Source organism: Microcaecilia unicolor, chromosome 14 (assembly GCF_901765095.1).
Source record: "Microcaecilia unicolor chromosome 14, aMicUni1.1, whole genome shotgun sequence".
Classification (NCBI taxonomy): Eukaryota; Metazoa; Chordata; class Amphibia; order Gymnophiona; family Siphonopidae; genus Microcaecilia; species Microcaecilia unicolor.
In genome coordinates, this window is record NC_044044.1 from 30,240,541 (window position 1) to 30,263,455 (window position 22,915).

At 45.6% G+C, this 22,915-nt stretch overlaps 1 protein-coding gene across 1 annotated transcript; it reads left to right on the top strand.

The window, feature by feature from the left end:
* Positions 1–4,237: 4,237 nt before the first annotated feature.
* On the top strand, positions 4,238–19,034 carry REM2 (RRAD and GEM like GTPase 2). The gene is made up of 5 exons (XM_030187735.1): positions 4,238–4,376; positions 8,877–9,250; positions 11,147–11,220; positions 16,322–16,529; positions 18,730–19,034. Exons 2-5 carry the CDS (start codon positions 8,893–8,895, stop codon positions 19,032–19,034), a joined length of 945 nt encoding a protein of 314 aa, XP_030043595.1. The 5' UTR covers positions 4,238–4,376; positions 8,877–8,892.
* The last annotated feature ends 3,881 nt before the right edge of the window (positions 19,035–22,915 follow it).

Sequence of the window (22,915 nt, forward strand, 5' to 3'; positions counted from 1 at the left end):
TTTCAGGCATTTTAAAGTTTGAGCTTTTAGGTATACAGTGGTCATAACTGACTTGTCAGTGGTCAGAAAACTGCAAATCAATTCAACCGAGTCATAAGTGTATAAGTATTGCCATACTGGGAAAGACCAAAGGTCCATCAAGCCCAGCATCTTGTTTCCATAACCTTAACAGGCTGATAAATAAACAGGTAAACAGTTTTCTCGAGGTAATACCTTAAGGTCCGACTAGGAAAGAAGAATGAAAATGAGCTTTGAGTGTTATGATATCCAACATTTGAATAGTGTACAAGAGAGATCGTATATTGTTGAATCATACCACATACAATCTCTCACAGCCAACATCCTAATTTAAGGAATATTTTAGTCTCCATGGTGACTAATTCAATTTAATTCTAGGTCGTACCCCAACTGATCGAGTTCTATAAACCAACTGGAAATACCTACAGTTTCTTTCATTAGATTGTCCTCCACTCGTAGAGTTTTGCTCTGGGTCTCCCAAGTCTTTGGAATGTAATCGACGATGGAAATTAGGGTTGAACAAAACTACGGAAAATTTGTATAAACTTCTGAAATCTTGGCAGTTCATGAAATATCTGTGCCAATTTCTTCTATTTCTATGATTTGCAAATCTGTTTGTTGCACTGTTAGGGCTGAACTTCAATAGTGTTTTTGTAAATCATCTAGAGATCAAGGTTTCGACGGTATATAAGAAATTTAGGAGGGTCTTTTATTTAGCTCACTACTACTACTTAACACTTCTATAGCGCTGTATTGTAAGCCACACTGAGCCCGCAAATAGGTGGGAAAATGTGGGATACAAATGCAAGAAAATAAATAAATAAAATAAATACAAGGCATACGCAGCGCTGTACACCATACACAAAAAGACAGTCCCTGCTCAAAGAGCTCACAATCTAAATATGGAATGTTGATAGTGGAATAGCAACATTTCACGTAGAATCTCCAATAGTAGCAATAGAATCTCAAATAGTAGCAACATTTCATGTAGAATCTCCAATAGTAGCAATAGAATCTCAAATAGTAGCAACATTTCATGAAGAATCTCCAATAGTAGCAACATTCCATGTAGAATCTCCAATAGTAGCAACAGAATCTCAAATAGTAGCAACGTTTCACGTAGAATCTCCAATAGTAGCAACAGAATCTCAAACAGTAGCAACGTTTCATGTAGAATCTCCAATAGTAGCAATAGAATCTCAAATAGTAGCAACATTTCATTAAGAATCTCCATTAGTAGCAACATTCCACGTAGAATCTCCAATAGTAGCAACAGAATCTCAAATAGTAGCAACATTTCACGTAGAATCTCCAATAGTAGCAACAGAATCTCAAATAGTAGCAACATTTCATGAAGAATCTCCAATAGTAGCAACAGAATCTCAATAGTAGCAACATTCCATGTAGAATCTCCAATAGTAGCAACAGAATCTCAAATAGTAGCAACATTTCATGTAGAATCTCCAATAGTAGCAACAGAATCTCAAATAGTAGCAACATTTCATGTAGAATCTCCAATAGTTCTCCAATAGTAGCAACAGAATCTCAAATAGCAACATTTCATGTAGAATCTCCAATACGTAGTAGCAACAGAATTTCAAATAGTAACAACATCCCATGTTCCACTGCACTAACCACTAGGCTACTCCTCCACTAGTAACATTCCATGTAGAAGCCTGACTTTGCAGGTCACCAACGCGGCTGTGCAGGCTTCTGTTTCTGTGAGTCTGGCAGGACGTCAGACTCACGGAAACAGAAGCCTGCGCGGCCGCGTTGCTGATCTGCAAGGGCAGGCTTCTAAATTACTACTACTACTACTTAACACTTCTATAGCGCTACAAGGCATACGCAGTGCTGTACTCCATACACAAAAAGACAGTCCCTGCTCGAAGAGGTTACAATCTAGATAAGTAAACAGACAGAACAATAAGGGTAAGGGAATAAAGAGGTGAGGTAAAGGATAGGGCAAGTGAGTAGTGGTTAGGAGTCAAAAGCAGTGGTAAAGAGGTGGGCTTTAAGTTTGGACTTGAAAACGGCCAAAGACGGGGCTAGACGCACAGGCTCGGGAAGTCTATTCCAGGCGTGGGGCACAGCAAGACAAAAGGAACGGAGTCTAGAATTAGCAGTAAAGGAAAAGGGGATGGATAAGAGAGATTTATCTACAGAACGGAGTACTCAAGGGGGGGGGCGTAGGGAGAGACGAGATGGAGAGGTACTGGGGAGTGGCAGAGTGAATGCACTCATGGTAGAAAGCGTGTGGTAAACGTCGAGATGCCCACAGGAATATAATGGGTGTCTTGGCTTTTACCGCCAGCTGATTTTTACTGCAATCTAAAAACACTACTGCAGCTTTAGTAAAAGACCCCTTCAAGACCTTTCTATAAAAACGCGTTAAGTTTCGGATTTAACTTGCTATAACGCAGGATTTGAATGTGCAAGCAAGCCAAAAACTAGTGCGGCATCAAGATCGGACATTCCCGATATTACTGCATAAGTACATAAGTGTTGCCATACTGGGACAGACCAAAGGTCCATTTAGCCCAGCATCCTGTTTCCAACAGTGGCCAATCCAGGTCACAAATACCTGGCAAGATCCCAAAAAAGTACAAAACATTTTATACTGCTTATCCCAGAAATAGTGCATTTTCCCCAAGTCCATTTAATAACGGTCTATGGACTTTTCCTTTAGGAAGCCATCCAAACCTTTTTTAAACTCCGCTAAGCTAACCGCCTTTACCACATTCTCTGGCAACGAATTCCAGAGTTTAATTACACATTGAATGAAGAAAACTTTTCTCCAATTCAGTTTAAATTTACTACATTGTAGCTTCATCGCATGCCCTCTAGTCCTAGTATTTTTGGAAAGCGTGAACAGACGCTTCACATCTACCCGTTCAATTCCACTCATTATTTTATAGACCTCTATCATATCTCCCCTCAGCCGCCTTTTCTCCAAGTTGAAGAGCCCTAGCAGCTTTAGCCTTTCCTCATAGGGAAATTGTCCCATCCCCTTTATCATTTTCGTCGCCCTTCTCTGCACCTTTTCTAATTCCACTATATCTTTTTTGAGATGCAGCGACCAGAATTGAACACAATATTCGAGGTGCGGTCGCACCATGGAGTGATACAAAGGCATTATAACATCCTAATTTTTGTTTTCCATTCCTTTTCTAATAATTCCTAATATTCTATTTGATTTCTTGGCCGCCACCGCACATTGAGCAGAGAGTTCAACGTACCATCAATGATGACACCTAGATCCCTTTCTTGGTCTGTGACTTCTAACGTGGAACCTTGCATGACGTAGCTATAATTTGGGTTCCTCTTTCCCACATGCATCACTTTGCACTTGCTCACATTAAATGTCATCTGGATTATGACGTGGATCTCTAGGTGCGCTATATAGAATCCAGGGGACTGGGTCAGACCAATTAAACTCTGGAATTCGTTGCCAGACAATGGAGTAAAAGCAGTTAGCTTAGCAGGGTTTAGAAAAGGTTTGAATGGCTTCCTAAAGGAAAAATGACTTGGGGAAAATCCACTCTTTATTTCTAGGATAAGCTGCATAAGATGTACTTTTCTGGGGGGGTGGGGGGGGAATCTTGCCAGGTGCTTGTGACCTGGATTGGAGATTCTGGAATCCCAAAGAGTAGCAAGATTCCCAGGACAAGCAGTGGCTTCCCCCATGTCCTTTTTTTGTTGATTATCCTTACCGTGCATCCAAACTCTCAAGGAGAGGAATCAGCCTCTGATTTGCTGGAATCTCTTTATTTCCCTGCATTTTTATAGACTGTCTGCTGCTACTCCAGGTAAACTACACATTTTTCTCTCTAAAAATATAACTCAGTTAGCTGCAACTTGGGACTAATGGATTCTATAGTGAGACTGATGCCTAGCTCAGCTGTGTGTCTGCTCACACATGGCTTTTTCTACAAGCACCAAAACTGATGCTGTATTCCCTCTTTGGGTGAAGCACTGCAAATGGGGAGACTGAACATAGCACTGGAGAGAGAGAGAGAGGGAGGGGGCGCACAGAAGGGAATCCCAATGACATCACCCGTCGTTAGCATGTGTGATGTCAGCTTAGAGAAAGCAAGGCTCCACCCACTTTCCCTGCCTTCGGTTTAAATAGCTGGGGGGCGTGGGCAGGAGCTCCAGACGGTGGGGGATTCTCAGCATGTGAGGAGTGAAAGAGAGAGACGGTTTCTGCATCCTTCCAGAAAAGAGACTGCTTTCCTCCACGGGGAGGGAGAGAGAGTGGAGACTGCCTCCCCCAGAGAAGAAGAAGAGACATCCCACTGTCCCCTGCAGAGACAGAAGAGACCGCTCCCAGCTGTCAGTCTCATCCCCTAACACAGGTGAGTGACTGTGATTTTCTTTTTGGTTAGAGACAGCCCTGCCCAGTCCCCCTGGGGGAGCCTGGCTTACACCCCCCACTCTAGAAATAAACAGACCTCCACCATCATCCCTGGAAAAAAAAAAAACACCCGAGAAACGCATAACTGCTTTGCAATCCGAGAGATTTGTCATCTCTGGCGTCTCTAGGTACAGTCTATCCACAGGATCTACCTGAGTGAATTACCTCTTCAGTTATTAAATAATACAATACCCAGCCGCATCTATCTATAGAGCAGTTACAGCTTTTTTTCAATATTTATATATTTTATTGACCAGAGCATTGCCCCCTATCAACATCTTTCACCTACCAATATTAGCAGAATAAGGATCAGTGAGGCCAACCCTCTGTGCTTTTTAACGCACCACTGGTACTGTTAGTACAATCGGTGACATTTAGAGGGGCGAAGTACCTTGCAGGGGATGTGGATGCAACGAGTGACATTCATGCAGAGGTAGGATGTGAATAGGGTGTAATATACTGCTGGATTCCACAGGTGGAGGTTATACAAACAAGATACTAGTGCAAGGGTGAGACACTGCAGGGAGAAGTTGCACAACCACTAGTGAGGTTAATCTAGCAAGGATATTTGGAGAGGTGTTGCGTTTATCAGGTGTTTTTAAAGCAGGGACAGTGCACTGAGAAATACTGTAGGGAATGTGGATACAAGGGCTGATATGGTGAGAGATACTGCAGGAAGTGCATACCAAGGAGGAGATGAAGACCAGACTGAGGTATTGCAGAAGACGGGCATACAGGGGATGATATTAAATGTTGGATTTTACTGAGAGATACCACAGGCAGTGCGGATATAGCAGGAGTCATTAACGATAGGCTGATATGCTGACATACTGCACGGAGTTGGGGACATTAATGTTTGACTGATATACTGAGAGATATTGTAAAGCCTGTGTATCATGCATGGCTCGGATATTAAGAGGTACTGCAGGGCATATGACACCAGAGTATCTTAGTGGTTAGAACAGTGGACTATGAACCAAGCACATCAAGATTCAGATCCCACTTCTCCCACCAATGCTCCTTGTGACTACATTATGCCAAGTACAAAACTGTGGAGCAGTGACATACCTGGATGTAACCAGTGTGGGGGGGTTTTTTCCTAGCAAAAAAGGTGCCGGTACTCAAATGCCAGGCCACCCTTCAGGGGTGGGGTGATCATTGAGGGACCTACCAAACAATAGCCAGGCCCCCTTCAACCAGTCACAGAATCTATGACAAGGCAGAATTGGTGTGTAGAGCCTGAGCTCTCATTAAAACTTAGGGACCATGGATCAATTTTAGCAGACAATGGAAAAGGTGCCGGTACTCAGTACCCCCTCAAAAACAGATCTGGATGTAACTCACTTGGACAGGGAAAAGCTAGAGATTGTACTGCAAAATTCAAGGGCCGGGTCTCTGAGCAGAAGGGGACAGATCCCGTGAGTTTGAGTCGAGCCTTTTCCTTAATCCCATGGATATTAATCTCTCTGCGTTAATAATTTATAGCTGGCGACAGGTGAATTGCACGAACTGAATCTTCCGCAAATTCTCTGGGCCCTGAACAAGAATTAATCCCACCCAAGATCATAACATAGTGGGTGGGGCTGGGGGGGGGGGGGGGGAAGGAAGAAGATTGACACCTAACCAGAAAACACCTTAAAAATAAATTATTGCAGTTTGTGTGTGAATGAATTAACCTCTCAAGGAAATTAAACTCTTAAAGAAGAAAAAGCGTGTGTGTTTATCAAGATATATCTATAACTATATAGACACAGGTATAATCAGATTTGAAGACTGCCAGTTTAGGGAATTTACAGAAAAGGCTGAAACCAATCCTTGCTTTCATTTAGAAAAAGATTGAAGATATATGTGACCATCTCTGGGGAAAATATGACTAAAGTCTCCAGAAACAAACAAACAAAAAAGAGGTTATAATGAATTCTGTCAGAGCATCCTTTTATCTGGAAAATAAGTTACCAAAATTCAAAATGTAACTTTTGCAGACCCAAGACATGAAAATCAGTCACTCTTAACATTTTGGATCAGAGACTTTTAATCGCCTTTTCCCAGAGACGGCCACTTATTTGTTTAACAGAACTTTTCTCTGATCTAGTCCAGTCTGCGTCACTTTCTATTTTGAAAGCATTGTTCTTTGTAAATCATTTTTTTTTATATAGTACAAAAAGGAGACATTTAGCTGCTGGTGATCAGCAATTTTTTTTTCTTTTTTTAACTGCCAGCGGGATATTCGGGGACCATTTTACTAAGGCGCGTAAGGTGCCTTTGCGCATTCAAAGTGCATCAAATTGAAACTACCGCCCGGCTACCGCATACCCCGGGCGGTAATTCCATTTTTGATGTACATACAAAACACGCGGTAGAAATTTCTACCGCGTGGCGCTTATCCGATAGTAATTGGCAGCGTACACATGCTGACGATTACCGCCCAGTTAACACGTGAGACCTTACAGCGAAGTCAATGGGTGGCGGTAAGGTCTCAGGTCAAAAATGGATGCGCATTAATTTTAATTTTGCCGCACGTCTATTGCCCCTGCCCCCCCCAAAAAGGCCTTTTTGCAGGTATGCTGAAAAATGGACCTGCGTGCATCCACAACACACACCTGCACCAGCACAGAGCCAGTGTAGAATATCCCTATATATGTCCAATATTCAGCCTTTAACCGGATAAGTGAAACAGGACAAAGATAGGACTGTGTGTTTATGCAATCTGATTTGTATGGAGTGGAGGAGTAGCCTAGTGGTTAGTGCAGTGGACTTTGATCCTGGGGAACTGAGTTCGATTCCCACTGCAGCTCCTTGTGACTCTGGGCAAGTCACTTAACCCTCCATTGCCCCGGGTACAAAATAAGTACCTGAATATATGTAAACCGCTTTGAATGTAGTTGCAAAAAAACCAATTAAGTGCCGAATACTGGCACTTAACCACATCTGTGCTGACTCCACCCTCGGACTGCCCACAACTTAGCTGGTTTCGGTTAGGCAGTTAGAGGGAATATTCAGCAGTGCGATTCGGTTGAATGCTACTGAATATCCCCAGATAGCCCTGCACAGGCCATTTAACTGGGCGAGAGCCTATCCTGCCTGGTTAAATTACTTTGAAAAAGAACATAAGTGTTGCCATACTGGGACAGAAAGTTGTAAATAAGCGATCCGCATCCACCTGTTCCACGCCACTCAGTATTTTATAGGCCTCTATCATATCTCCCCTCAGCCGTCTCTTCTCCAAGCTGAACAGCCCTAACCTCTTTCTCCTTTCCTCATCGGCAAGTTGTCCCATCCCCTTTATCATTTTCCTTGCACTTCTAAACTAGGGGTGCTTTACTGAAGTACTGTTGATTTGTTTATGTACGTTGTTACTTGCTCGTGGCCTGTAATAGTGTACCATTCTTTAATAAACAAATTTACAAAAAAAATAGTGCTAAGACGTCCATTATATTCCTAATGGCATCTTAGCATTTAACTCATGCTAAATTTGCTATTTCGCCTTGGTAAAAGGGGCCTTTAATGTGTAATTTTTCAGAACTGTTTTATTCCTTAATTTTTTAAGGGCTGTATTTTGATGAAAATTTGTAGTCGTGATTAATCGCGTGATTAAAGGTATGTTATTTATTTTCCCCCCACTGCAAGCTCCTTGTGACTCTGGGCAATAGAGGGTTAAGTGCCTCTTTTTTACAAAGCTGAGCTAGAATGGGCTTCCTCATTTACCAGGCAGGAATGTGCTTTGTACAAGAAGCCCAAAGTGTCTTGCCCAGAGTCGTAAGCAGCTGCAGTGGGGAAAAAAAAATCAAAAGAAAATAATATACCTTTAACCACGCAATTAATTTTGATTTCAATTTTAATCGAAAATGCAGCCCTAAAATAAAATCAAACTCAAACCCAGTCTGCATTGCCTGGTGCCCTGATTGAACCATCCCTGAAATTTGTCGTTTGGAAAGTTGGGGTTGGAGAGGGTGAACAATTCAAGGGCAACAGAACACCTTTTTGGTTGAAGGGGTTAAATAAGTCAATCTCTGTCCCCTTCCTCTGATGCTGTTTTGGATAAAATATAATTATGGCAAGAGAGAAGGTGGAGGATTCTGATTTGAAAAGTTATTATTTTTCTTTTTAGACATATGGACATTTCAGAATTAAAAGGACTTGCAGAACATATCCTTAGAGGCAAAAATTATGTTTCTGATTGGATAACTAAAAAGTCAGACATTTTTAAAATGTGGGTGGAGTGGAGGGATGACCCACCACCATATCATGTCGCTCTTCTCCCCCAGGGTAGACATATTTAAGTTCCTAAAATCGTATTTGATAGTGCTTTGGGTGCTGAAATTATGTATATTTTCAGTCCCTTAAGAACACACCAAATTACTGCATAGTGGCAATGGGATACAAAGCCCAGGATGTGTTTTAGCTAAGATTTTAATTGATCATCTTCTATTGTTCTTTGTAGTTATTCCAGGCTCGGTATGACTCTGAACAGGAAAGAAAAGGTGGGGGGATTACCGCAGCTGCACCGAGGAAGCCTCCCCCTTTCTGCGGACTCCCACAGGCGTGGCAGCATGCCTGTCCCTTACAAGCACCAGCTGTCACGGGGCCAGGCCGTGGATGAGCTGGAGTGGCCCCCGAGAGCCCGTGGAGCAGGGAGCATCCACTCGGGCTCGTCTGACTCCATTATCTCTTCTGAGAGTGCCCCGGGAGGAATTGGGGACCTTGGAGGGGTCATCAAGGTGGTACTGCTTGGGGACAGCGGTGTGGGCAAGACGGCACTGGCGGAGATCTTTGGAGGTTTAGAGGACAGCTTACCACATGCCCTGGGAGATTCAGGTACTGCAGTATGCTAAAAGATAGATTAGAGACCCAGGCATAGGTTGGGGTGGGAATGGGGAGGTTATTAATGCTGCCATTATGACTTCCTTACATTTTGCCTCTCCCCCCTCCCCAAATAAGCAAGCAAGCTACACCTATGGGCATGAAGAAAAGTCTGATATCATTTTATGTTATGAGCTGTGAATACCAGTATATAGTTCATTGTGGATCACATATCCTAGAAAAAAAGATAGCTGAGACCTCAGGAGTAACATTATATCTTGGATCAAATTATCATAATTACAAAAAAAAAAATCAGGTTATAAACCTAACTAATTATACTAAGTGTTCTTGAAATAAAGTGGTTTTAAGTACTTTGCGAAACAACTGATACTTTCTCATTTCCAAGGGCAAAGGATTCCACAAAAATGCAACCAAATAGTAGAGACATCTTCTTAAATCATATTAATAACCAACTCTTTCTGCATATGAACCCGCGAGCCATTCTTTAGCTGGTTTGCTTAATGACGCGGTCCCTTAAGCATGAAATCAGCAGGAGAGAGAGACACTTCCTGACTGTCCATCTTGTTTTATTTATAACATTTCTATATAACTTTCCTGGGAAGCCATCTCTTTGTCACACACATCCCTGTGTGCAAAATGATTCTTTCAGTTTGTACCTAGGGATGCTGCTCTGTGACTTCCCCCGCTTGGGTCTGCATTAACTACTGATCGAAAATTCGACCCCCCCTCCCCCTCTTTTATTCCTGAGTTACTGCAGAGGGACAATGGACTATAAAGCTAAGGTTGTGTTCTTTGTGTATGGCTACAGTGAAAGAGACTTTGACTGACAAGTGTTAAACCGCCTGTGAAACATGTCCTGATCTTTCTATGTCATTATCACTTTGTAGCTGCCAAGTAGATGATAGAACAGCTAATTATGGGAGCTGGGAGAAAGGCGCAGGCATGCGCTGCAGATCATATAAGACAGCAACTTTCAGCAGCTGAAAACGGCTGCAATTTCTGTTGGTCTTTGGAAGGCTGTGGGGCTAATGCTTATTACTAAAATGATATAACATATACTAGATCAAGGGTGGGCAAACTAGGTCCTTGAGGGCTGCAACCCAGTTGGGCTTTGAATGTGCACAAGATGGAGGCAGGACATGCAAATCGATCTTATGCATATTCATTGTGGAAATCTGAAAACCCAACTGAGTTGCGGCCCTTGAGGACCAAGGTTGCCCACCCCAAAACTAGATGAACACACTACACAGCACTGTACAGAGACATAGGAAGGATAATTTTCAAAAGTATTGTCCACAGGTAAAAACTGTTTTATCTGTACTTAGAATTTTTTCGCAACTGCCTGCCTGAAATGTGCATAACGTTATGCACGTACAGGCCTCTACAGACACAACTTTACGCGGCCTGAGAATGGACATTTCCAGGGTGAGGGTCTAAATGCACTTTAAAAATTCAACAGATTAACAGAAGTGCTGCACACGGTAAAGAGCAGGTGTAAATGGAACCATGTGAAAGCAAGTAGGTATTGTTTTGAAAATTTGCCAAAGCATGCACAAGAAAAAAATGTGTGCAGTTTTTTTTTTATTTAAAATAAGTACACAAAAAGCACATATACAATTTAGTCCACATCCCAAAAGGAGAAAAAGTAAATAATAAAAAAATGCAATAAAAAATAGGCAAAAGTAATTAACATCCTACTTGGCCCTACCTTACGCTTGCTAACAATTAACCACCTAACTGAGATGCTATTAACGAGAATCTTGTGTGCACACTTTTCATGTATCCATACAGTCATGAAATTGCTCCATAAAGGACAGTTCCAGCCCCCCCCCCCCCAGAACTGACTGTCTAGTCAACTCATGTATTTGTTTCGCTCTCTCTTCCTTCCAGAGGATGCATACGAGAGAAAAATCCTTGTAGACGGTGAGGAGGGAGCGCTTGTGGTGTATGACGTTTGGGAACAGGTATGTGGGAAAAACAACAACCCAATTGTCTTAAGATCTAAGCACCAGCAAGAAAAAAAAAAAAAGCTCAGTATTGTCGGTAAATAACCCTCCAACCCATATACAACACTCTTTGACTTTCTAGATCACCGGATACACTTATATCCCATACACATACACTTATATCCCATACACTTATATCCCATCCACCTTTTCGAAAGGTTTAAACTTTCCCACTTCCTAAATCGCTCCCCAGCTTTAAAAAGTGGAAAAGACAGAGCCCCCCCCACAAAGAAAATGTTTTTGGCACAGCTAGACCTAGTTATGAATTGGGGGGAGGGAGTAGGGTGGAAGTAAGGGAGGCACACAGAAATTCAGTACGATCGTGTAACCTTGTGTTCCATTGAACGGAATCTAAAAAAAAGGACATTTTTCCATAGCATAGAACTAAAACATATAAGATACGGAGAGAAACATATTTACATAAGTACATAAGTATTGCCATACTGGGAAAGACCAAAGGTCCATCAAGTCCAGCATCCTGTTTCCAACAGTGGCCAATCCAGGTCACAAATACCCGGCAAGATCCCAAAAAAGTACAAAACATTTTATACTGCTTATCCCAGAAATGTTTAGAGCAAGAGAAATGGAGGACAAGAGAGACAGCCAAAGCGAGAGACAGACAGCAACTAGCTTCCCATACACAAAAGCTAAGAGAGAGAGTCAGTCTGTAGAGCAAGAATACTTCTGCTCAAAGAAGAAACAGATATAGGCTCCAGAGCTTGGGAGAAAACCTCCCCTTTTAGACCGTTTTTATATTGGTTTTGCAAGAAGGTGTCCTCGTAGGTTGCAGTGAATCCAGACTGCGCAAAGATAGCAAATATGAGCAGTTGTTGACAGGCTGGGGTGGAGGGGACGAGAAATACTTGAGCAAAATCAATGCACTGGGAGACTAAGGAATTAGAAACCAGAGCACAGAACTGAAAAAAAAAAACTAAACAAACACAAAAAAAACCCTGAATTTAATGCTGAAAGAAGAGAGCAAATGCTTGGGCAGACTGTGGCTTCCTAGCAGCCCATCTGCTGTCATTCCTTGGCAATGAGGCTAGTCCTATTGCTCCAGTTTCAGGACATTGTGTTGCTTCTTTGTTAGGGGACACACAGCCTGCTGGAACACTGGATACACAGAGGAATGGAAGGGATCTCAGGACGTGCAGGAAGTCATCTAGAGTCAAAGACAAAGGATAGGGAGGGATCTCAATGTATCCAGGAGATGAGTTAGAATCACAGAATGAGGACTGAGAGGAGAAGCAAACTGGAGAAAATATTTCTTCACTCAGTGGATAATTAAATAATGGAATTCGTTCTCAGAGAATGTAGTAAAAGCAGTTAGCTTAGCGGGGTTTAAAAAAAAAAAGAGGTTTGGCTAACTTCCTAAAAGAAAAGTTCATAAGCCATTATACTGTTTTTGGATCTTGCCAGGTACTTGTAGGCTGGATTGGCCGCTGTTGGAAACAGAATGCTGGGCTTGATGGACCTTTGGTCTGTTCCAGTATGGCAACACTTATATTCTTATGAGTATATCCAGGACAGCTAGAATCACAGAATGAGGACTGATAAGGTACCTTATGTCACCAGGGAGAGCGCTCCCCAGGGGCGTAGCCAGACAGCAGATTTTGGGTGGGCCTAGACAAGAAGTGGGTGGGCACAAGTGTTCTCCCCCCTCCCCCACCCAACTTAAAAAAATATCTCAGCTGGCAAGAAAACACTGCTCTCTACCTTGGCAGCCTGCTGCAGGCATGCGCTGAAAACTGAGCATGCGCAGTTGCCAGTATTGGCAGCTTAGGAAGCTCAGACTTCTGAAGTGGAGAGCAATGTTTTCAGCACCATCAGGAGGAGGTCTTCAGCTGGCGGAGTTGGGGATCCCCACCAGCTACCACTAAATGTGTGCTGCTGTTGGGTGGGCCTGAGCCCTAAGTGGGTGGGCCTCAGCCCACCCAGGCCCACCTGTGGCTACGCCACTGGCGCTCCCAGTACAATCAAGAGACAAATGTCCACCAGCAACTTCAATTTTAAGACTTTTAGTCCATGCAGGTTTCTAGTAGACCTGATACACGGTTCCAACAGCAGCATTCACCTTTAATCTTAAACACATATAAACCACCTGAAAGTATGTGGCAAACAGTCCCCTTTAAGCAGTAGGCTGCCAGCACCTACCAGGACTCAATACAGGCTCACAGCTTCAGTCTGTGTTCTTTACCCAGTGCACAATAAAAAGTAGTTCAATTCCCAAGACAAACAGTTCAATCAGTTCATCATCCCAGTTAAATCACAAAGCAGCCTTTACCTTCAGGAGGTTTCAATACTTTAGGGACTTCCTCACACCCAAGGGATTTCAGCCTGATTCAGTACTTTAGGGACCTCTCTTGCCCAAGGATTTTCAGCCTGCAACTGCTTCTCTCCTCCTGAACTGAACTCCTGAGACTTCTTCCCACCTGCCTAATCAATCCCTGGCTTCTGCTCTCACAACCATTCATTCTCCTTCCACTAGCTTTCCTCACACCCATACCACTGAGTTAAGCATTAGACTAATGAGGAGCTCCTGCACACAGGGTTTCCTATCTCTCTCTTTCCCCCTAGTGGCAGCCATTCTACACATCCTGCCAGCTTACACCCATGTCTTCCCCTATTGCAGCTAGGAGTCCAGTTCGGGTTCCTCATCTCACCCCCTTGGCTCCTTGCCAGTGGCGTTCCTAGGGTGGCTGACATCCGGGGCGGATTGCCGATGCGCCCCCCCCCCCCCCAGGTGCAGCACGACCCCCCCCCCCCCCGGCAAAAGGACACCCTCCCTGGGTGCATTTTTACCTGCTGGGGGGCTGCCGCGCACCTGTCGGCTTTGCTCGTTCCATGCTCCCTCTGCCCCAGAACAGGAAGTAACCGGTTCCGGGGCAGAGGGAGCACGGAACGAGCGGAGCTGACAGGCGCACGGCACCCCCCCCCAGCAGCGTGCACCCGGGGCAGACCGCCCCCACCTTGGTACGCCACTGCTCCTTGCCTGCAATGCCTTCTGGGACTTGTATTTCAAATTGAAACTGCCTTAAGCCAACTATCCTGGATGTGACTATCACACTTAGCAGTTCATCTAGAGTCAGAGAATCAAAAGGAACGGAAGGGACCTCAGTATATCCAGGAGAGCAGCTAGAATCATAGATTGAGGGGCCTGAGAAACTGATCTAGAGCCAGGGAGCCGAAAGGATGGGAGGGATCTCAGCTAGAATGAGGGCTACTAGGAGGTGCCTTAGGAGTTCATCTAGAGGCAGAGAACCAATGGGATGGGTGGGGTTTCGGCATATCCAGTTGATCACTTGAATCATAGAACAAGGTCTGATAGGGGTCTCAGGAATTCAGCTAGAGTCGGAGAATGATAAGGCTGGGATTGAACGTTCATCAGGACAAGGCAGGAAAATGCAAGAGAGGTCTCAACAACTGCCTCCTAATTGCTGCAAGATTCTAGGAACATTTTGTCAAAGGCTAAATTAAAATCTCTAATGTGAGAGCTTCCACTACCTCTTAGTTAACTTGTTCCAACCCTGGGCCATCCTTAACTGTTAAGCCCCCTCTCATGTGTAACTTAACTCCTCCACTGTAATTTTATCTTCAAAACCTCTCCTGGGAGGGTAACGCACATGCTGTAACCTTGACCATGAAATCTTTGTCAGGCAGTACCTTTTTCATTATTCTAAAGTCTGTAGTACACCTGAAGGAAACAGTTGCAGGACAGGCCATCATGATGGGGGGGGGGGGGGGGGGGGGGGGGAAATAAAGCCGTTATCCTCTTAAAAGTGACATAAGCAAATATTTCTTTATATAGAGCAGCCTCCTAGCAGGGTATCAGTATCTGAATTTGATAAAAGGTGAGAGAACCAAATGATATCAAACTGAAGATAACATTGTATGACTGCACTTTGGCAACAGGGGAGCAGAAATGGGCAGATTGCATGGGCTGGGGGGGGGTGGTCTTTACCTACCAGTAATTTCACACTAAAGGATCTGAACTTCAGATACTCAATGCTAGGGCATGAGTAGCTCCCAGCATTGAATACCTGGGTGCAGGGGTGTAGCCAGACCTCAAGGTGGGAGGACTGATTTTGGTCCACTGCTGCGGCCACTGCCTCGCCGCTCTCCTCCTCCCCACCCACTGCCGCCGGGGGGTCCCCAATCCCCGCCAGCTGAAGCACCACCAAAACAAATACCTTGGATGCTGAAGCCTTCGGCCAGAGCTGGTCTCCAGTGTCGCCACATTGCCTGCCCTGCTCTCTCTTCCCCTCACGTCCAGCACGCTCAATTTCACTAAAAGGAGTATGTTGGATGTGAGGGGAAGAGAAGCAGGGCAGGCAATGTGGCGACACTGGATGAAGGCTTCAGCTTGTGGGGGTTGGGGACCCCCGCCAGCCAAACCAGGGGCCCAGGACTCATGTAGTTACACCACTGCCTGGGTGTGTCCGTTGACCCGGAAGTTAACTGGGCCAGTTCCTGGTTAACTCGGTGCATAAAGTTAGGACAGTTACTTAGCTGATTAGAGGACTGAAAATCACCACTAACCAGCTAAGTTCCTATCTGGTTAGAGGATGGTTGGTTAGTGGACCTGTATCACCTGTCTGCTTGCTCAGCGGCAGGGCTGCTGAGAGGGGGGTACAGGGGGGACAAACGTCCCGGGGCCCGGGCCTCCAGGTGGGCCCAGCGCCGCCTGGCCCGCCCTCCGTCACTCCCAGAACTAACCTTAAGTCTCCTTTCATTTCGCAGCAAGCAGCAGCAGGTCAGGCCACTCCTTTCTTCCATGTCCCGCCCTTGCCTGACGTAACGTCTGCGAGGGCGGGGCATGGAAGGAAGGAGGAGAGGTCTGCCCTGCCGCTGCTTGCTGTGAAGTGAAAGGAGGCTTAAGGTTAGTTCCGAGGGCCCAGCGACCTCGGGTGGGTGGGCGGCGGGGGGGCCCGGCTCTCAGCAGGCCCTGCTCAGCGGGGTTTGACTGGGCAGGAGCTTCTACTTTTGCATATCGACTCTTTCTGGCTAATCCACGCATGGTGTGGTTGAGCTGTTCTTTTTCTTCTTGATTTCACTCAAGACGGATTCCCGTGGCTGGATGCAGGAGAATTGTTTACAGATGGGGAACGCGTACCTCATTATCTTCTCCGTGACAGACCGCAGGAGCTTCAGTAAAGTCACCGAGCTGCTCCTTCAGCTCCGGACCTCACGGCCCAATGAAGACCTTCCCATCATTGTCGTAGGCAACAAGAGTGACCTGGTGCGTTCACGGGAGATTTCATTGGAAGGTAAAGGCTTGTAGATAATCAAAGTGAATCTACTCATGTGTAAAAGGAACCTCTATGCACTAACTTTCCAAAATACGTTTTTTTGGGGGGTGGGGGGGGGGAGGGAGAACTGCAAAATTTTATACAAAGGGTGTCCAACCTCGGCACTTTCCAGGTCAGGTTTTCAGATCTCATACGTATTAATTTGCATACAACGGCAGCAGTGCATGCAAATAGATTTCATGCATTTTCATTGGGGAGATCCTGAGATAGGAGTGCCTCGGGGAGCCCTGGAGGGCACTGTGGCCCTATTCTTCTGCCCCCCTCTCTCTCCTTTCCTATCCTCATGGAATTCTGCTTCCCTTTTCTCTCTCTTGTTTCTGTCTTTTCTTTTTTAATGCAATTACACATGTAAACCACTCAGATACATTTCGATGGGCAGCATATCAAATAATAAAGAAACTTGAAAACCCTACTGGATTGCGGCCATTGAGGCTCAAGGTTGGACAACCCTGTTTTATATCCTCTAGCTACAATGGAGGACTTTCTCAATATTGGAAGTACTCACCCCTTAACTGGTTCCAAAGAGTAGAGCAACGCATTGATAACCAGAGAAAGCAGGGTTCAGTTCTCACTTCGTTCACTGGCTCTACTTGTGACTAAGTCTCCGCTTAGACTGTAAGCTGTCCTGGATAAGGACATACAGTACCCGATTACTGACCATCACTTTACAGTGCTGAATAAGTATTATTAAGTATTAAAGCTACCTCAAAAGGCATATAGCCCAATGCACCCTTTAAGGGAAAGGGGACATGATATACCACTTTTCTGAGGTTTTTGCAACCACATTCAAAGCGGTTTACATATATTCAGGTACTTATTTTGTACCAGGGGCAATGGAGGGTTAAGTGACTTGCCCAGAGTCACAAGGAGCTGCAGTGGGAATCGAACTCGGTTCCCCAGGATCAAAGTCTACTGCACTAACCACTAGGCTACTCCTCCACTCAGCTGAATGGGTGGCCTCTGGCTGAGTTCCTACCATTGACAGCATTGTTTTAATCACAAGGGCCAGGCAGGACCCCTGGGAGTCCTGCAGACATGCCTGACTCTCATAATTGAAAACACAATATTGATGCACCACCAACAGGATCCCATAAGGAGAATATCAGTGGAGCTTAGGGTTAGGCAATGTTCCTTAATCTATCTTGGCAAGACCTCTGTCCAAGGTTCCTGTCTTGGAGGGACTTCTCTAGCCCCCTAATCCAAGCCTGTAGCAACCTGTACACACAGTTCCTAGTCTCACCATGGAAGGGCCCGTGAAGAAATAGGAACCCAGCATCTACTTCCCTACACTACAATGAGAATCAAACTCTTAAGCATTTCACTGCTACTAGTGGAGGCTCAACTTTGGCCTATAGCGATGGTCCCTCTACACTTCTCCACCAACTGGAGACCTCTTCTGTCCCGGGGAAAGCAGCCCTTTCCTGTGGATAGATTAGGGTGAATTTTGGGAGTGAAAATGAGAACATTTCTGCTCTCCAGCAGCCTTTTCTCAGCTCTAATTCCAGCCCTTCCATTTAACGGTGTGGGAGCTTGGTGGATGTGGCCTTATCTGCCTGTGCTAAGCCTTCTCTTTGTGACCCTAGGCCGAATCTTTACCCCATGTGCCTCAGCTTTACTACTACTACTTAGCATTTCTATAGCGCTGCCAGGGTTACGCAGCGCTGTACAAGTTTAAACATGGGGAAGGACAGTCCCTGCTCAAGAGAGCTTACAATCTAAAGGTTACAAACTATGTAGTCAGTGTAGGTATCAGGAATGGGGAAGGTGGTTAGGCGCCAAAAGCAAGGGAGAAGAGATGGGCCTTGAGTAAGGACTTGAAGATGGGCAGGGAGGGCGCATGGCGTAGGGGCTCGGGGAGTCTGTTACAGGCATAAGGTGATGCGAGGCAGAAGGGGCGGAGTCTGGAGTTAGCGGTGGTGGAGAAGGGTACAGATAGGAGTGATTTGTCCTGAGAGCGGAGGTTACGGGTGGGAACATACGGGGAGAGGAGGGTAGAGAGGTAATGGGGGGCTTTACATTCAGATCAAAACTTTGGAAGTTTTCATATACGTGAGGTCCCACAAATATAGTACCCAGTTCTCTGTACCCCAGAAATCTGTTGCTGGCCGTACAACTCCTTCCTAAAAGGATGTTAACTTTTCTCGCTTTGCTTTTCCAGAGGGTAGAGGTGTGGCCGTGATGCTGAACTGCAAATACGTGGAGACTTCTGCAGCGTTGCACCACAATACCCGAGAGCTGTTCGAAGGTGTGGTGCGCCAGTTTCGGCTTCGCCGGTCTCGGCGAGACAGGCAGGAGGTCAGCAGCGAACAGGGTAGGAAGTGGGGAGAGGGACCCTCGGGCCGGGACAGCCGGCGTGAGAGCATCACCAAGCGAGCCCGACGCTTCCTGCATGGCCTGGTGGCCAAAAACAGCAAATTCTTCAAACAGCGTTCCAAGTCCTGCCACGACCTATCCGTGCTCTAAAGCCGTAGTTGGGGAGGGATGGAGGGAGTTTGCAGAGGGCCGAGTGGGCCAGTCCTACAAAAGATCCACCACGGGAAGTGCGTGGATCCCAAAGACTGCAGGAGAGAAGAGCAGAGACACCGTCGTACTTTTCCGGGTATTGGTCTCCGTCTCAAATCCTTTTCCAAGTCTTTGCCCCTCCCCCCTCCCCAAAAAGAACAAATTGAAACCAAACATTCTTAAGCTTTCTCCTGCAGGTCTCAGGGAGGGAGAGGGACAGGGGGGGCAGAGAGCAGCTTCCTCTGTACCGCCCTTGGGTATGTGAGAAGAGAGAAATCCATAATACGGAGGAACAGAGGAGACAAATCAATATTCCATTCATTCCACCATTAATTTTGTGCAGGGGAAAAGTGAATTATCATTGTCTAGCACGAGAACAATGCTCTACTCTCTCTGATTTGTGTTAAATTTATAGATTTTAGTGCATGTGTAGCATGGAGGGGGGGGGGGGGGTTCCTAATTTCTGCTATTTTTTCATGAAGCCAGCTATCATTTTTTTCCTGTTTCCTTTTTTCTTGCGCTTTTCAGGAAAAATTTAACTTTTCAGAACTGATATTTGTGTGCAAAAGGTGTTTGGTTTTTTTTAAATTTCCTTCCCCCCACACCAGTTTTTTCTCTTATATTTCATACCACCAGCTCATTCCTCCTTGAGTGGGGGGGGGACGGAACTCATCCTGGATTCTTCTAATTTCTGTGGAAATACAAAAGGGAATTTACGGCTGCAACGCGAAATTGCTCATCAGCTCCAGCCAGATTTGGGAGCAGATAATGACCACGCTGTGAAAACCAACCAAAACGAAGGTGAATCCTTTGCCCCCCCCGATGCCCAACTTTCCTTTGAGGCTTGTGAAGAATACAGTATGGACTGCAAGCCTCGAGGACATGGTGTCTGATCACTGCTGTGAATCAACAGCAACCATCGTGACATCACTACTGTGAATTACTAACAACTCTGACATCACTGCTGTGAGTGACAACTGCCTGCAACATCGTTGTTGTGACCTGCTGACTGCTACGACATCACTGCTGAGAATTATTTACGACAGCACTTCTGTATATTATATAATGGTTATTTTATGGCACCTGCTGGATTATAAGGAACGAATCTAAGGGCAGATACAAGGTCTGGTGAGTGTTTTTTTGGCTCTGATTGAACAGAGTCCTAAAGGGAATCTATACATAAGTTAAAAAAAAACAACGCATGTACACCAAATCCAGAGACTTTTCTATGCGGAGCTGGGTACAAGTGTTACTCAAGCCCAGCTGGCCAAGAAAACTGAACAGTCACTTCCTTTCATTCCTTACTGTTGGGCACTGTATTATCCGTGCTGTTTTCCCTCCACCCGGTTCTCTCCCCTACCCTTGAGCGTTGCTCTCAGCAAGCAAGGCATTTATTTGTTACATTTGTATCCCACATTTTCCCACCTATTTGCAGGCTCAATGTGGCTTACAGAATACCGTAAAGGCGATCGCCAAGTCCGGTATGGAAACAAATACAATTTGATATAGTATCTTCAGGTACGTAGGGATAGAAAATAGGAAGGAATATATAATGTCTAGTACAATCTATTGGGAAGCTCGCCAGGTGCCCTTGGCCTGGATTGGCCGCTGTCGTGGACAGGATGCTGGGCTCGATGGACCCTTGGTCTTTTCCCAGTATGGCATTACTTATGCACTTATGTACTTATCAGAACCGCACTGTTCCACCCCACCCTTCAGCCATCATCAGCCGAAGCGACCTGCAAGGAGGAGGGAAAATATGAGGGAGAGAAATGCTACTACTACTACTTAACATTTCTAAAGCGCTACTAGGGTTTCGCAGCGCTGTACAGTTGAACATGGAAGGACGGTCCCTGCTCGAAGAGCTTACAATCTAAAAAGACAAATGTCCAGTTAATCATATAGGTCAGACAGATTGGGGCAACCTAAATGTTCGAAAGGTTAGGTTCCGAATGCAGCATTGAAGAGGTGAGCTTTAAGCAAGGATTTGAAGATGGGTAGGGAGGGGGCTTGGCGTAGGGATTCAGGAAGACTGTTCCAGGCATAGGGTGAAGCAAGGGAAAATGAGCGGAGCCTGGAATTGGCAATGGTGGAGAAGGGTACTGAGAGGAGGGATTTGTCATGTGAGCGGAGGTTACAGGCAGGAACGTAGGGAGGGGGAGATGAGGGTAGAGAGGTAGGGTGGAGCAGCAGAGTGAGTGCATTTGTAAGTAAGGAGGAGAAGCTTGAATTGGATGCGGTCATTAGTCATTCCAAAGCAGATCATGCCCTTGTCCATGTAGCTCTGCCATGCTTACACTTCACTCTCTTCCTCGGCAATGAAGCTGTCACCCTCTTGAGCTGTAGGCCACCTACACAATCTTTCTGAACAGGAGGGTGGGGGAGGGGAGGGGGAGAGAGAGAGAACACAGAGCTTGTTCAAGACCAGTGTGAATTGCCCCTTTCTTGCTTTCTTACCCATTCCCTGCTTAGACAGTGAGCACCACACCCTTGCCCACGCTGCGATGTGTATTTAGCAGTCGCGTGGGGCTAATGAGTCTGGAAGCATAAGCTGAGCAGCATATGCTACTCTGCCTCCCCTCCCACGTCAACGCAACGGGAAAAATTAGGAGGGGCCACAATGGAGTAGGGGGTGGGGTTCAGCGTAAAACTGAGGCACACTGGCTAAACCGGGGTAAGAGAGGGGGGGGGGTAGCTCCATATTGGTACATGAAGGGAGCGGTGGCAGAGATTCGTGGGGTGGGGGGGCCTCAACAGGAGGTGCTGCAGCATCCGGAATGAAGTGCATTGATAGAGCAACAAGCATGAAGTAGAAGCACCATCAAGAGCTTCAGTACTAGAATAACAGGGGATGTCTCATTACTACCTGTTGACAGAAACCCCACCTTCCATTTTGCTTGCTTGGAGCGTTTGGTCCTCGAGTCGCCTCTTAAACAGGCTTGGATATTTCACTGCCTAAAACCCCAAACTGTCAGAACAGAAACTTGCTCCTGCTCAATTTAGGACCCTATGCCCAGACCCGCTTCAAAGGACCTCATTGTGGCACTCTGCATTGTGTCAGTCCAGTGTGACAATGAGACCTGCTTCAAGCTTCCTCCCTCTGTGTTCTGCTGTCTCTGCCTAGATTCTCCCCTCTTTGCTCCATTATCTCTGATGAGCAATCAATCATTCATTCACAATGAATCAAAAAATCGGAGAAATCTGAAAACTTCCATAAAAGGGGAAGAGGGAAAAAAAAAAATCTCCACGTAAGACTATTAGCTGGAAGATGTAAGTGTTGCTATAGCAACCAGAGACATCTTTCATTCCCCCTTCAGCCCTATCCCCCCACCACCACCACCACCACCACACACACCATCCTTCCCTCTCCCCGATAGCCCGACTGTCACCCACCTCTGAAAGACATTTCCATGGAGACAGCAAAGAAAGGGAAAAATAGAAATGCTGAACCTCCTTTTCCACCGAGAGGCAGAAATAACATGCAACTGGGTTGATCTGGCAGGCTGTAAAGTTTCCACTCTTAGCAAAAATGCAGGTCCTCGTGGAGCTGGGGCTGTCTGGGAGGTGATGCGGGGCCCCTAGCAGGCCAAAGGGTTGGGGAACAGTCATGCTAGCATTGCTGGCCATTGAATTCAGAGCATCTCTACCAGGGGTGTGCTGGTAAATTGTTAACAGGGGGCTCTCTCTCGCCAGCAAAGTAAAAGAGAATTCAGGAGGGGCCCAAGCCCACATTTTGGGATCCATTTGTTAAAGTAGCCATGGAGAACCAGCTCCCAAAATTCTTAAAAACTTAACAAACGGCTCTCGAGAGCCTGTGAGAGCCTGCTCCAGCACACCACTGA